Source organism: Tachysurus fulvidraco, chromosome 22, assembly GCF_022655615.1.
Source record: "Tachysurus fulvidraco isolate hzauxx_2018 chromosome 22, HZAU_PFXX_2.0, whole genome shotgun sequence".
Taxonomy (NCBI): Eukaryota; Metazoa; Chordata; class Actinopteri; order Siluriformes; family Bagridae; genus Tachysurus; species Tachysurus fulvidraco.
This window is the reverse complement of record NC_062539.1, coordinates 15,733,531-15,749,607: the sequence shown is the minus strand read 5'-3', so window position 1 is coordinate 15,749,607 and position 16,077 is coordinate 15,733,531. Positions and strand designations below refer to the sequence as shown.

Sequence of the window (16,077 nt, the reverse complement as noted above, 5' to 3'; positions counted from 1 at the left end):
AGATACAGTACATTAATAAGATTGGACACTATTGACCTAGATACATTCTTAAGATTGGACACTATTGACCTAGATACATTAATAAGATTGGACACTATTGACCTAGATACATTAATAAGATTGGACACTATTGACCTAGATACATTAATAAGATTGGACACTATTGACCTAGATACATTAATAAGATTGGACACTATTGACCTAGATACATTAATAAGATTGGACACTATTGACCTAGATACATTCTTAAGATTGGACACTATTGACCTAGATACATTAATAAGATTGGACACTATTGACCTAGATGCATTAATAAGATTGGACACTATTGACCTAGATACATTCTTAAGATTGGACACTATTGACCTAGATGCATTAATAAGATTGGACACTATTGACCTAACCCTTTCTGGATAAAGTATTAGAATTTAACACCCCTGACCTAGATAAGGTCTTAAGATTAGACACCATTGACCTAGATACAGTCTTACGATTGAACGCCGCTAAACTAGACATGTAAATTTGCAAACCTTGCTTTTGTGATCCCATAGATAACAGCAAGGCATGTTTTTGGTTGCTAAAAACATAATGTAGAAAGCTTGTCCCCAACATACACTGAATTTCCTGAGGTAAAATTCTGCTGTTTATGTTTTTCTTAACAATTCAATGATCTTATTTCTTGAATTGTGACTGTATTTCTAGTCATCGTTAACCATTAGTCATTTGTATAGCCACATGTACCTTGCTTGAATAGACTTTAGAACTTCTCTATAAAGAGTGAGCAGGAATTCTTTTTACCCCAAACAACCCCCACCTTCCCAGACACCTAAGCCAAAGCATTTTGTGTGGGATCATTCTAATAGAGTTCACCCAGAGGAGACGGGAAGGAGATCAGCCGAGGTATGCACTCATCCACCACATAAAAAAATAAAAGGGCTTTCAGTCTTGATGTGTTGCACATGGACAGAAACACTTTCACACCGTACACAGCCATATAATCGGATAACTTTATATCAGCGATACGTTTATTACTGATATTACAAGCCATTTCACACAAACGAAGCATGTAAACATTGGTGGCCGTAACAAGTATGGCTTAAATTTAATTAGATCATGATGCTAAGTTTTCATTTCCATTTTTGGACCCGGTCTCCAATGACTAGCTTTAACACAAAGGGATTTCTGCCAAAAAAAAAAAAAAAAACCCAGCACAGTGATTATCAAAGGGATTTCTTTAAATAAGACGGAAATCACCACAGACAGCCTGCGACAAAAAAAATGTGGGATGAATTAATTACGTTTTTGGTACAAACCTCTCCTAAAGAATGTGAAACCTATGAACATGTGAATGGTTTGGTATTGAATGGATGTGTTGTGTACTTGTAGAGGATTAAGTGTATAAAACACAAAAGACAATAAAACAATTCAAACATCATTCCATCAGATTCATTCAAGTGCTTTATTTCGGCTACCGTCGTGGAAGATAAGAAGCTTATCCTGGGAACCAACGCTGGATGGGATGCCGATCTATCGCAAGGCACCACACAGCCACGGTCGTGCATCGGTCAAGTTTCATTCAGCGATTGCTTTTCCGTTTTGTGAATATATACACAGGTTCATAGCAGTCTAAAATATGCCTACAAAGAAAAAACAATACAACACAATTATCACTCTACTGAGGGTCCATAAATGTTCATGACAACGATTCAGGAAAATGGGCACGTGTTAGCTTAGTGGTTGTGAGTTGTGTGTGAGATGTGAGTTGCCACAGCTGGGCCCCTGAGAAAGGCCCTTAACCCTTAGTTGCTCAGTAATCTATAAAGAAAAAAATAATCTAGAGTGACTTGAAGAATGTACTGTAAAGGCATCTGCCAAATGCCATAAAAGTAAATGAAATTAAAAAGAAAACCAGCTTGGAAAAATGTTTTAATTAGTGTGGATCTAAGAAGACAGATCATGAGGCTGATATATTGCAGATGTGAATATATACAGAGTAGTTCATTAAATATACATTTAGTTCATTTGCTTGCTTATTTCTGTAATTATTTTCAGCTGTGTGGTGGTACATATGGTACAACGAATCACTCGTTCGACTCTTCTCTTAGTAGTTTCTGTAATAATACTGAAAATGAGACCGTTCGAGGAAGAAAAATACCCCCAGAAAGTCTAACAGCGTTTTTTTTTGATGCCTCAGATTTAAATATCCTAAACAATGAACTGTAACAGAACGGTGGGTGGAGCTATCAAACTGTAATATCACTATTCTGGGAAAGTGACAACTCTAAAGGGGAACCTTGATCTGTATCTATGGTCTTTGGTTCTGTCACTAATGGTAGCTGCACAACAGCTGGAGAAATGGTGCTTAAATCGGTATTCTCGACTGCACAAGTAAGGTACACACGAGCAATATACTTATTCATCACTGCTTTGAAGCCATGGCCCACATACAGGAAGAGAAGTGGATCCAGGCAACTATTGACTACAGCAAAGCACAGTGTCACCACCACTGATTTATGCAAGTTGGTCAGCAATTGGCATGTCGCTGGGTACATCATGTAGTGGAGGTGCAGTGTGCGCTGGATGTGATAAGGGAGGAAACAAAAACAAAAGATCATAAGCACCAGGCAGATCAGAGCCACATCACGCTGTCTTTGTCCAGCCTGGATCTTCAAGATGTGTCTGATCATGAGAGAGTAGCAAATCAATACCACTGTTAGGGGAAGCAAAAAGCAGGTCACCAGCACCACCAAGTTGAGATGATACAGCAAAGCCCAGGACTCTTTTCCTGCTGGTTCCAGGCATCCCTCAGCCCGCATGCTGAACCCAGATGTAATCCCGATGTATAAAATGTTCCCACCTACCACAAAGACCCAGATTCCCCAGCATATCAAACGAGCCCATTTGCAAGCCTCACTGTTCTGGAGTCGGACTCGACCCGCCAGCACCAGGTAGCGGCACAAGCTAAGAGCTGTCAGAAAGAAGATGCTGCAATACATGCTGATGTAGAACAAGAAGGTGGAGAAACGACAAGCGAGGTTCAAATGTGACGTCGTGGACCTGGGTGACAATTCCTTCAAACCGATCAAGCTGCTGAAGTAATAGGTGATCCGTAGCGGCAACGTCAGGATGAAGATGAGATCTGAAACAGCAAGGTGGATGAGAAAGATGGTCGAGAGACGATTCTTCACCGAGAGCTTGCAAAAGACGTACAGAGCGCCGACGTTCCCCAAGAGACCAAAAATAAAGACCAGGCTGAAGACCACAGTGTAGGTGGTGAATTTGTATTCCTCTGAGTGGTTACAGTTAGGACTTTTAAAGACTGAGTTGTTGGCTTCTTCTCCACTCTCCATCGCTCATCAGCTGCTGCAAATTGAAATAGAAAATGGTGACAATAAGGACGCATTCGATACAAAAGTTTCGGCAAAATAATCAACTCTAGCGTTTAACCTTTTTAATACAAATTCCTGATCCTTGTTAACAATCCAAACAGGGAAGAGCTTAGCCAGAGCCTTAGCTCGGACCGTGAGCTGGCTCGGAGACGCAGAGTGATTATTTCATCACTGTTATTTTTCAGCAAGAAGGAAACCTGAGATCTACATTATCCCCTGAAGAAAAGAAAAACAATGATGAAAGACAAGACAATGTTTTACAATGTCACTGTGGTATGCACAGTAATAAAATGTACACCGGCGGCACAACTGGGTTTAATAGAAATGATGAATAACAGGCCATGACCTTAAATAAGACTTTACTAAGTAAATATGCATGTCATTGATGTGTCTATAAACAGCACCATCACATCTTATCGTTCAAAATGTTTTTTTTTCATATACGTTGAGTCATATACGTTGAGTCATATACGTTGAGTCATATACGTTGAATGTTGTGGTAGTATATTTTGTGCACATTTCCAGCAACCCGGTAATCACTCACACAGTTAACATTGCCATTTGTGTGCACTTTGCTTCTCTGACTGAAGCATGTGGCTAATTCTGATTAATTTCTAGAAATAACTTCAATTCTTGCAAAGTACAACAGTTCACAGAGCTACAACAGTAAGTTAGCAGTTTGTCTGGTTAGCGGTTTGCTAATTTGTTTGGTATACAGTATATAATATTTGTTTGTAGTATAAATTTACTGTGTGTTCGTGTGTTTGTGTTCTCCACTTCTGATACGTGAAATAAATAAGAAAACTTGTCCGACGAAGACGAAAACAAGAAACGACGCAGATTTTACCGAAACAACCTTTAACATGAGGTAGCTAGCTGATGGCGTCATGAGGTAGCTAGCTGACGGCATCATGAGGTAACTAGCTCATGCTGTAAAGTGAGGGCAGAATTTTGAGAACCGTTTCCGCTAGCAAAGCAAAAAGAAACGAAAACCTCAGGTAATATTGTGTCCGTAATATTATTTTCTCGATATCTTATGGTTGATATTCGGTATAAACACATTTCTGTTAAAAAAAAGTTGCTAAATAAAGAGGATAAAAGGAGTCAGTTTAAACAAAATTTGAGCAAAGTTATGAAACTAAGCCCAATTTATACACGATCCTCTGGTTTAAGTGTTTCAAATTAAATCCGCACAAGAATTTAAAAGTAAATGATATTGTTTTCCACACAGGGTTAACGGGGGGCTTGTATGCTTTCTCACGACTTTAATCATCAGGACGTGAACAAAATCCAACTCTCACCCCGATTCACATGAAATCAAACCAGAATTTCTCTGCATGAGCTCGGGATCTTTTTATTACTATTATTCTTATTAAATCAAATTTAACATGTGAAGAGAAAGATCTTGTGGCATCCTGGGTCAATAATAACTAAATATTCAGCAATCCTTTAGGGTTTGAGGTGAAATTAAGAAATGGAAATATATAATTATTTGCAAATATTATTTTAATTCTATTTGTTTGAACAATTAATTCGTAAATAATAAATTTTCGATGAGTAATATTAGTATAGAATATATAGTAGAAGTACGTTATATTATATTAGTATTTGAAGTATACATTACGCTTAGCAACCAACCATTAAAATAGATAGATAGATAGATAGATAGATAGATAGATAGATAGATAGATAGATAGATAGATAGATAGATAGATAGATAGATAGATAGATACTATGAACGTATGAGCAAGACTGTATAAGCAACAGTAAATAATAATAAAAAAAATCTCTATGTAAATTTCAATCACCTGTTTATTTTTTTTCCCCAATCCATGACATTAAATGACATGAAGTTAGAAGTATGGCTCATATTTTTTTGACTTTGCATCACATCGCAGGCCTAATCTAATACAATCCCTAAATCATGGCACAAACACAATCCATTTCTCCAGCACTAATTGTCATGTTCTTATCCAAACCTTAAACAGCTGTGTGATATATGAAATTTTAATAAAATATTTTACCTGAGTTAATGCCTTTCTCTGCGCTTGTCTGTCGCCTTCTGATGTAGTTTCTGATGTAGTTTCACAGTTGTCTCACTGCATGCACCTACACAAAGGAAACCATGCTCTCTGATTGTTCAGATAAACTGTTAAACGCATTCTAAACACTCGCATGAATCGTAATACACACCACAATCTGGAACAGAGCGTCCAATGACCGTTACGATTGGCTAAGTGATAACAAATATTAAAGGAAGTGGTTTGGTTTCTCACTACTTGTGAATATAAAGTCATTTGATGAACTATTATAATATATCAGAAATATCTGAACTATTACTGAAAGTCCAATTATCGCTCTACTAAGGTTCCTTAACTGTCATAAGCAATGATTCATTTCTAAGAGAGAGATCTATGTGAGATCTCAGGATCCAGATCACGAGCTTGGTGAATTAGAGATGTTTCATGTAGTTTATAATTAATAATACACACGATGTTTATGACCGTTTTGTGTGAGATCTTTCAATGTTGCTACAAGTAAAGACTTAATTTTTCTGAAAGGGAACTCAAAGTGCCACCTACTGGACCTTGAGGATATCATATAAGAAGGTTTTCACTCTGTGATACAAATGAGTATTGCTTTAGAAAAAAAAAAAAAAGCCAAATCATATTATGCTAATCTCTATAAAGGTGTTGATATTGAAAATCCGCTAAATCAGCTAATATACAAAACCAGGTGATAGTCTAACAAGCTGAAAAGTGATGTTTTCCATCTGCCATGACATATGAAGTAAGTAATCTAGAATCCAGAAAGTTCTCCCACATCATTACATGTATTTTTAATACTACTTCCTCTGCTGGCTTCCTGTAGCTGCTCACAACAGATTTTATATACAGATACTTGCTGCAAAGCCCAAATCAGCCATCAGATATTAACCTTAAAGCGCTTATCGCACCCCACAGTGCACCACACTTTCTCAGATTCCTTTAGCACCAGTTGCTCAAATAGTTCCACCATCTCTCAGGGTTCAAGGCATCAAGACTGTGTTCTGGCATCTATTTAAAGGAATAAACTTCCTCTAAATGTCCAAATAGTTTTTCGAATGGTCCTCCTCTTCCTGGAGAACTAGAACTTAAAATGTTCTTAGTTTTAGTCTGTAACCAAGTGAGCCGGTTTCAGTGAATGCATGTTTATAATGTAAATGTGAATAACATCATTGTGACTATATTGTACCAGAAATCTGCCACGGATATCATGGCCAATTCCTCCCCACACCACCAGATGGTACTATCACTCATTGTTTTTTTTCTTTGTTATCTTTGTTATTGTCACAAGTATATTTTTCCATTATCAGTTCCTTATTTTCTTTCTGTAGTTTGCCTCTATAGTGAGAAGCATTTTGTGTTTGTTCATTTGTACAGAGTTGCTAGTTGTGTTTTGCATTTCTAGAAATTAAGTGTATGACTAAAAGTTTCCTTCAATGGAGTAAAACTTGTTACAGCACGACAATTCTTGTCTCTCTACATGTTTGATTACACAACCTCTGTTTCTGTTCCTGATTCTATTTTATTCTATTTTTCTAATATTTTATATTGCTCTGCGATGGGTTGGCACTCCGTCCAGGGTGTATCCTGCCTCGATGCCCGATGACGCCTGAGATAGGCACAGGCTCCCCGTGACCCGAGAAGTTCGGATAAGCGGTAGAACAAGAATGAATGAATAATGTTTTATATTAAATAAAAATATTTTTTCTCTACTATAGGCTTTTCTTAGGACAGTCGTACAAAGCATTTCACTACATGTTGTACTGTGCATGTGACAAATATTTTAATTTAAATTTGAATATGAACTCCATAAAGAATAATGACCTTCTGTTCCAAGGTTGGAGTGGAAGATTCTTGCTAATGCTCTTGTTGGACAAAAAAGTCCTCATAACTCAGTGCTACCAACTTTTGAGTTCAGCTTAGAGTGAGATTCTGGGGGCGTGGCTTTGGTTATGGGGAGGAGCTTATTGAGGATCGTGGCCTGGTGTAGGAAAAAAATACAAACAGAAAATCCTTGCATTAGCAGAAGTGTATTAAGTATAGATTGATTGTCAAAGTATTTGGTATCTGTACAGATTTTCTTGGGAGATTTACATTACATTTAATTTTCACAAACATTTTACAGAAATAGGATTAACATGTGACTAACATGTTCACAGATTAACATTTGACTATTGCATGAACTCAAGCAAAGAATTCTGACTAGAATCTCTAGTTCCTTCTGACGTAGAGGATGTGGACGTGTCATATGTTGAGCAAATACAGATTACAGCAGATTTTGTTTCACAACCATGTAAACAGGATGCTAAAGACAGCAGATAACAATGCAAGATACAGAGAGATTATGATGGTTAGTTGCGTTAAAAGTGATTGCATCAGCGCGAGATAACTCATCTCAAATTCCGTTTCAGTCAGTAGAGCTGTTGGATTTGTGCATGAAAAGAATTTGAAAAGTGCTGTTTATTTTAAAAGTACGTGTCAAATGTACTGACAGAAAAGATGAAAAATTTGCATTTAGCATCTCGGCTAATCTGACTCTGCAAAAAAAAAAAAAAAAAAAAAAAGGCTGACAAATTTCCAGGACATACTTCTTTAATCAGATTAACAGTTTGTGAGAGGTTTAGGAGACACGTCGACATACAGTATTGCGCATTTGTGCTAATGCGTTTTTTTTACTTTCTTACTATTTTTATTTATTTGTTACTAATTTGTTTATTTATTACTAATTCTTAAATTATTTTTTTTTCTCTGAACAGCTAGAGTCTAAAACAGTGAGCAGATTTTCACTTCACTGCAACAAAAATGTTGAATCCTGACCACACACACACACACACACACACACACACACACACACACACACACACACACACACACACACACACACACACACACACACACACACCTATATTGTATTCGATATTATGTCAAATGACAAAGTTATGTCTCTATTTAAATGTACGCAAAAGTGTGATAGCTGCTTTGTATAAAAGGTCAGATTTTCCTCATGTCTGATATTGAAGTGTGTGTTCAGACGACTCGAGTGACTCGATGTGTGCACTAATTAAAGCAAAAATAGAATGCAGCCTAAACAAAACGGTAAAATTCATGTAAATTGTCTACTTTTCCCTCAAGTTGTTGATACCATTTGTAATGAAAAATGTATGCAATTAAAAATGAACGCGAAATGAAACAAATCTGTTTTATTATCTCTACATAGTTTACTCCTTAGGAAAGATATGTACAGTAGATCTTGAATAAAACTTAATAAACTTAATCATACTTCGTACGATCCTTATAAGCACAAAGCAGGAAAGAAACGGCAGAAAAACTTTCCGTCCGTCGTCGGTGGTTTGGTTTTCCTCCCTTTCTGGAAGTTCTGCATACTTTAGCTGTATTATAGCCTCAAAAGGCAACCTGATCCGCTTGAACATGATTCTCGCCTGAATATCTGACAGACGTATTTTTGGATTTGTTGCAGTTATGAGATATTCAAGCTGTGTGGCCTGGATTGACCTAGCAAAATAAACAAAACAAAACAAAAAACGATAGTGGATTCTGTTTTATTTAAGAGCTCAAAATGTCAGAATCAATGACTGATCTTAGTCGAAGGATATTAGACATGCTCAGTGGGTTTGTGCTTATGTAAAGCAGCAGTTATTACCTACGGCTAGAGTTATTGCCTGACATCTCCAAGCTCCCAACTCAATCCTGAGCTCAGGTTAATTCCTTTGCAAAGCTTTCTATGATCTCTCTGTGTGTCCCAATGGGGTTAGTGTGAGCTCTCTGGAATTTTTTCCCATCTCACAAAAACATGTCGCTTCTTATGGATTGCTGCTCTACTCTATTGTCTTGGTTTTAAGTAAATAATTTTAAGCTGGGCTTTGTTTTGTACTGGAATTCCATTAGCGGTGCATTCTGGGATTGGATCCGAGATCCGGATACAGCATGGGCTGTGTTAGAAATGTTCTTTCTTCAAAGACAAACCCAAGAGATCATTTGAATAAATGAATCAATTCTGAACTTTTTATTCAAGCTCCTGCACATGTTCAGTTAAATAGATTTGATCATCTTGTCTAGTGAAATTCTGCTGACAAGTAATACAGTATGCATCTCTAAACTGTCCATAGTGTGTGGGGCTCAAGTGGTTAAGACTCTGGGTTGTTGATAAGAGAATCAGGTTTCAAGCCCCAGTACTGCCAAGGTGCCTCTGTTGGGCCCTTGAGCAAGGCCCTTAACCCTCTCTGCTCCAGTGGTGCTGTATCATGACTGACTCTGAGAAAGAATTTCACTGTACTGTAATGTATATGTGACAAAATAAAGGCCTCTTCTTCTGAATCAGCGTTTCTTCGATGTCCAGAATTAATTTATTTTACTGTACGTTTGAAAACGTGCCAGTTATGTCTAAACACAAATATATTATAGCTACATATACAGGAGGTTGATGAAACAATGCCTGTGACCTCAAACGTCAAATCAATTTGACTATTTAATTAAACAGTAACAACGGAGCAAAACCTCAACTTTAGCTTTTAAACTGTAGCCTATTATGAAACATCTGTAGCCTGCTTAAAAAAATCACTTAATGCATACGGGATCAAATGGAGCTGATGCTCTTATGTCCCCTCGTGAAGACATTTTCCTTCCTGAGCTAGCAAATTAATTTGTCCGGTCCAACGACAGTTTCATATTTAAGCCACTGTGAATTGTTTTTGACGCTTGGGTTTAAATTGGGCTGCTGCGTACTTTGCAGCTGGATCCTCGGTTTCTGGAGTATGTGGACTTCAGGCAGAGGCATTGATATGCTTAATAACAGCTTTGAAGAAAATCTTGTGGTGAGATGATGAAATGGTCAGAGATGTGGTATGGTAGCTCAGTGGCTAAGGTGTTGGGCTACTGATCGGAAGGTCATAAGGGATAAGGGTGTCTGCTAAATGCCGTGAATGTAAATGTCAGAGATGAATCGTAGTGGACCTTGCAATTTGCGTGAATGTGTGGGCTCTCAGACCGGTTGGCACTCTGTCCAGATTGTGTCCCCTGCCTCTGCCCCACCTTGGTCCCTCAGTCCCCTGAGATAGACTTCAGGCTTTCAGGATAAGCGGTACAGAAAATGGATGGATGATTGTTTTATCTGCACACAGTCTTTTATTTATAACAATTTCACTGTCACAATATAGCCACCAGGGGGCATCACAAGACCACCAAATTCAGTCACTTCTCAATTCGCAACGTGTAAACACTCGGTTTAAGTATTAATGTCATAGATCCAAGAACAAATTCTCAACTGATGACAAAAACCCAGTCTGGTATTAAGCTTTCAAAAATATTTAAGGAAATCGTGCAGACAATCCGAACTTCAGCTTCCTGATTAGTTCACATTCTTGAAGTGTGAACCAAATGGAAACACAACCTTTTACTCCTCCAGTGCTATGAATGATGGGAAAGTTGCCCAAACTGCATGGTTCAGTTCCATGTAGTCCATCCAGGTAAAATTATAAAGTGGCTGTTTTTCTTCTCTCTAGACTTTAAAGCTTTCTCTACAAACAGTCCCTTTTTGAAATCCTTTAAGAATTTAGGCCAAACCATAGCAGTAGAAGTAGGAAAGTTGGATATAAATGATGGATCGAATCCAAAAACATTCACGCAATGCATTAATAAAGAGACTATTGTTTTTAGAAAAAGTCTTATGAAGGTCAAACATCAGCTTGAAATGTTTTTATGGCCATTTTTTGCTTTCTTTATAAAGCCGAACGTGATCGCTTTGTAACGTTACTTTGTAAAACTAGTGAGGAAGAAATTAAATGCAGTAGAGGGAAAACCCAGTAATGGAAAGTGATGGTGTTATGTCAATTTTATTGTCATTTTTATTTCTTGTGCCTGGTGTTTCAGTGTTTATTATTATTTATTGCTTTAATTTAGAGCTAATGTTGGTTCACAAAATAAAGCACACCGACAGTACAATAAAACTCAAACATTACAAACAGTATAACGTTTTTCACGAGTCTCATGATAGCGTCCGATATTAATAGCAATACATCTTTATATAAGCACTACAATTATAAACATAGGATAAAAATGGTAAATGTTTTTAAATGATATAAATTCCTTTTTTGTCTTGATTTGAAAATGCTACGTTTTAACAGCTAAGATTGTAAAAATACGTTAAATGTCGAAAGGTTAAATGCTCGGTCAGCTGTTCGCTAGGGTGTTGCTAGGGTGTTGCTAGGTGGCTGTTAGGGTTGTTTCTACTGTTTTATCCAGTTTGTTGGTAGTCTGTAGCTAGTCGGTTGGTAAGGAAACTCATACGGTTGCTAAGGGGTTAACTGGTTGCTAGGGTTTGTATTTTTAATTGTATTTTCAATGTTTTGCTAAGCGGTAAAAAAAAAAAAACCTGCATGGCTATTTTAAATCATTGCTACGTGGCAACTGTAACCGTAAGCTTTCCAAAAAGCACAAGTGGCTTGTTCCCATACAGATGGTGAATTTTGTTGCTTTATATCAAAAATTAAAATAATAATAATGATAATAATAAGAGCATAAAAAATATTTTGATTGTGTCAAGCTAACAATTAGCAATATAAAAATTGCACTTAACCCGCTAGCGCTTTTCGTATTTCTTCTACTGGGTTTTTTTTTTGGTACTTGCGACAGATGTGTAACATCTGGTTTAAGTACATGATTCAGTTCCACACTGCAGAGAACATCAGCTTTTCTTTTTTTTCCTCAGACGGTTTCTCCACACACACAAGGACCTTTATTCTTTCTCGATAATTTCCATATATCTGACTAGCAATTGCCGGTAATGTCACATCTGCTTTAACGAAAAACTCTGTTTTGCAAAATCCTCAGCCAGACGACAAACTTCTAATTAAAACCACCTGTTTCCAGTCAGCACACTGCACATAAATAACACGGCCGCTGATGGGATCTCTGTGAGGTCTCGTTTCTAAGGTTTACCGGTGACGGTGATGTACTGGTTATGCCTTTTTGTTTGTGTACATGATTTTTCCTGTATTTACTCAATCTGTTTTGATTAGTCTCTCTGCTGATCGCCCGAAAACCCGTGTACATCCACTTTTCTCATGGTTTTTGGATTTATCTGCTTATCTGATGACTTGCGTTCATCCCGAGTCCATCCCTGACAGCTAGAGTCTAAAACAAACAATTACAGTACTCTATGAATATTTTATAGCACAAAAATATTTAATAATCATTGTTACACCACGGCGCGGTCGAATTCTTGATTCTAAGTGGCCAGAAGCTGTTGATTATTTTTGTATAACAGCAGCTAGTTTTATAGAAAACAAACAAACAAAAAAAAACAATGTAGGAAATTTCCAATATGTCAATAGGGTGAACTTTTCTATAAGAAGTTTTTTCTGTAACTTTTAGAAAAAAGGTCTTTTGAAATGCTAAATTTTGTAACCGATATTAAATTCAGAAGAGAGAGGAAGATAGACGCGGATTTGTGAATTATGAAATTATAGCTACTGTAATGTAATGCCTTGACATTAAAAGTAACAAGAAGGTTAAAAATAATATTGGATCATAATAATAATAATAATAATAATAATAATAATAATAATAAAAACTAAAATAATGTAAGTAAATTAATTTAATATAAGATATAATATATTAGGGGGGCACGGTGGCTTAGTGGTTAGCAAATTTGCCTCACACCTCCAGGGTTGGGGGTTCGATTCCCACCTCCGCCTTGTGTGTGTGGAGTTTGCATGTTCTCCCCGTGCCTCGGGGGTTTCCTCCGGGTACTCCGGTTTCCTCCACGGGTGCAAATACATGCATGGTAGGTTGATTGGCATTTCTGGGAAATTGTCCGTAGTGTGTGAGTGTGTGAGTGAATGAGAGTGTGTGTGTGCCCTGTGATGGGTTGGCACTCCGTCCAGGGTGTATCCCGCCTCGATGCCCGATGACGCCTGAGATAGGCACAGGCTCCCCGTGACCCGAGAAGTTCGGATAAGCGGTAGAAAATGAATGTATGAATATAATATACTATTAATATTTTAAAAAATTCAAAGCACTTCATTATAGTCAGTATCATTTCCTGCAACAGCCCTAGAATTATCTAAGCAATTGACCTTCTAGATTTTGTTTTATTTTATTTATAATACATCTAATTCTAGCATTAAAGCTCATTCCCACTTGATGATACTTTGTGTTCAGATTAGAACAGAGGAGCGTTAATGTCTCAGCCCTTTTCAGCTGATCAATTATTCATTTGCTCTTCATGTCCTTGTAGTTTCATGAGATTTGATTATTTTCTCGTTTAATGTTGCTGATTCTATATAGAAAGAGAAGGATATCTCATGAATAACAGCAGAGACTTATTAAGCATCCTGATGCTGAGGCAGAAGGAAAAAAAACATGACGGAGATGGAGGGATACGTACTGTACGAATGAAATGAACCAAATAAAGGGAAAATAAAGGAAGTCTTATATCGCATATTGCATATTCATCTTGGAGATGAGTCTATAAATATTACACGAGAGAACATTACAAAATGAAAAAAAGAACACCACAGGATGATAAACTGGTGACGTTTTCTCAATTTTTGAATAAAGATCCAGGCTGAACTTTATAATACTGAGGTCACGAATGCACTGGATTTATATTCACTAAAACTGCACACTTTTAATATTTTTCTATGTTCTTTCTATTCACTTTTTCTTGTACATCAAATTCCATTTTACGCAATCACACACTACGGACAATTTTCCAGAGATGCCAATCAACCTACCGTGCATGTCTTTGGACCGGGGGAGGAAATCGGAGTACCCGGAGGAAACCCCTGAGGCACGGGGAGAACATGCAAACTCCACACACACAAGGCGGAGGTGGGAATCGAACCCCCAACCCTGGAGGTGTGAGGCGAACGTGCTAACCACTAAGCCACCGTGACCCCCAGTGACTTACATTTATATTTCAATTTATACAACTGAGCAATTAAGTGTTAAGGGCCTTGCTCATGAGCCCAGAAGTGGCAGATTAGTGAACCTGGGATTCAAACTCATGACCTTCTGTTCATTAGTCCAACACCTTAACCACTAAGGTACCACATCCCTATAGACAGGCAGAAAGCAATAGAAAAGAAAGCTATAACAATGGAAAAAAAATTGCGCTCAAAGGTCTCAAGAGACTCCAAAGCTGGAGGAGATGATGAGCCAGGAGAGCACAATGAAAATGAAAGAGGTTAAATGTCAAGAAGAACAGAAAGTCATTAAGTGGGGGGAAAAGGTCAATCTAACAAAGAGAACAGAGCTGGAAATTAATCTGATGATGGGAAGAGACACACGTAATTATAAGGGCTCAAGCTGCGAAAGAAAGCTTCTGTCAAAAACAGGGAAGGTGTCCTCAGGAAGTTCTTCAAATCCTCCCAGTTCTAATGAAACCGTGTGTCGTATAACATCTGACTGAAAGAAAAGATATATTCTTTCTTCTTCTATGTAATAGGAGAACATAGTTTTTTATAGGTTACAGAGAACTTCCTCGAATTCTTTTTCGAACATTGTTCCTAACATAACTGAAAGCAAGCGGTGGTTCTCCATGTTGATGTCTTGCTCACAGATGATGAGGACTTTGAAGGGTAACATTAGACGGTTGACAAAAAAAAGTCTGTATGTTTGTCCTCCAGGTAGAGGTCTTCTTGGGTCTAAAGAAATGTACCCGACCCGAAGTGACCCGAATCACTTTTTACCCGAACCAAACGGGCGACCCGTTGGTGATTTATTTTTTAACCCGACTGGACCCGAATGTTGCATAACTCTACACTAAAGTAACCGCTACAGAGTGGATCCAAAATTGATTGACAGGTCTGTTTCAACGAAAATTAGCTTACCGCCAGCCACACGTCACCAGCCACGTGTCGCAAGCGGTCTTGGCAAACAGAGGAGAGGTTGGAAAAGGACTCGAGTCGATGCACACACACGAGATACAGTAGTTCGGGTCTTCTCGGGTCCGTTCGGTAAAAACACATTCATTTTATATTACCCGAGACCCGATGCCGCTATTATTATACACGACCCGTGTCCGAGGCACACGTGAAACTTTTAGACCCAAACCCGCTCAGGTCTCGGGACGGACCTCGGGTTTTTCAGATCTAAGTGGGGAATCTATCTATGCAATCGAGATCAAAGCTACATACTGCTTGGAAAATTATGGGAGTGAAAGAATTGACTCCGTTGCAAACTATGTACGCTGAGAGGATTGTCTGTGATTTTTTCCCATGTTTTGAATACAGAATATGAGTTGTTGCCATCTGACCCGTGAAGACCTCTACCTCCAGGATGAAACGGTTACTGTACAGTACATCAGGATCCAAAGAGATTAATCGGAAAACATGGCAAAAAAAATAAAAAGGGTAGTGACAGAAAACAGGTAGAAAAGCAATTAAATATAAATAGAGATGACTACAGAATGTCTAAGGCAGATAAAAGAGACTTACTGTGCAATTATAAAAGAAACTACAGTATAATTGCTAAAAAGAAAAGTGAGTACAATAGATCTTTTCAGACACGATGTGAGAAATGGACCAGTTATTATTGCCAGGTGAAGAAATATATCAGAATATATATCTTTTATCTCCCGATGCATTTAAGGAAGATTCTGCTACATGAAAACTAAGACCTCA

At 37.7% G+C, this 16,077-nt stretch overlaps 1 protein-coding gene across 2 annotated transcripts; it reads right to left on the bottom strand.

Annotated features, from left to right (window-relative positions):
- Positions 1-1,344: 1,344 nt before the first annotated feature.
- LOC113640242 (cysteinyl leukotriene receptor 2-like) lies at positions 1,345-5,527 on the bottom strand. 2 transcript variants are annotated; one of them, XM_027142639.2, is made up of 2 exons: positions 5,414-5,527; positions 1,345-3,363 (listed from the first exon to the last, which is right to left on the bottom strand). In XM_027142639.2, the coding sequence occupies exon 2, from the start codon at positions 3,348-3,350 to the stop codon at positions 2,244-2,246; it is 1,107 nt and encodes a 368-aa protein (XP_026998440.2). In that variant the 5' UTR covers positions 3,351-3,363; positions 5,414-5,527; the 3' UTR covers positions 1,345-2,243. The 2 variants fall into 2 exon arrangements, with proteins under 2 accessions (XP_026998440.2, XP_047662701.1); XM_047806745.1 differs by lacking the exon at positions 5,414-5,527 and having other exon boundaries at positions 1,345-1,637; positions 2,622-4,709.
- Between the last annotated feature and the right edge of the window lie 10,550 nt (positions 5,528-16,077).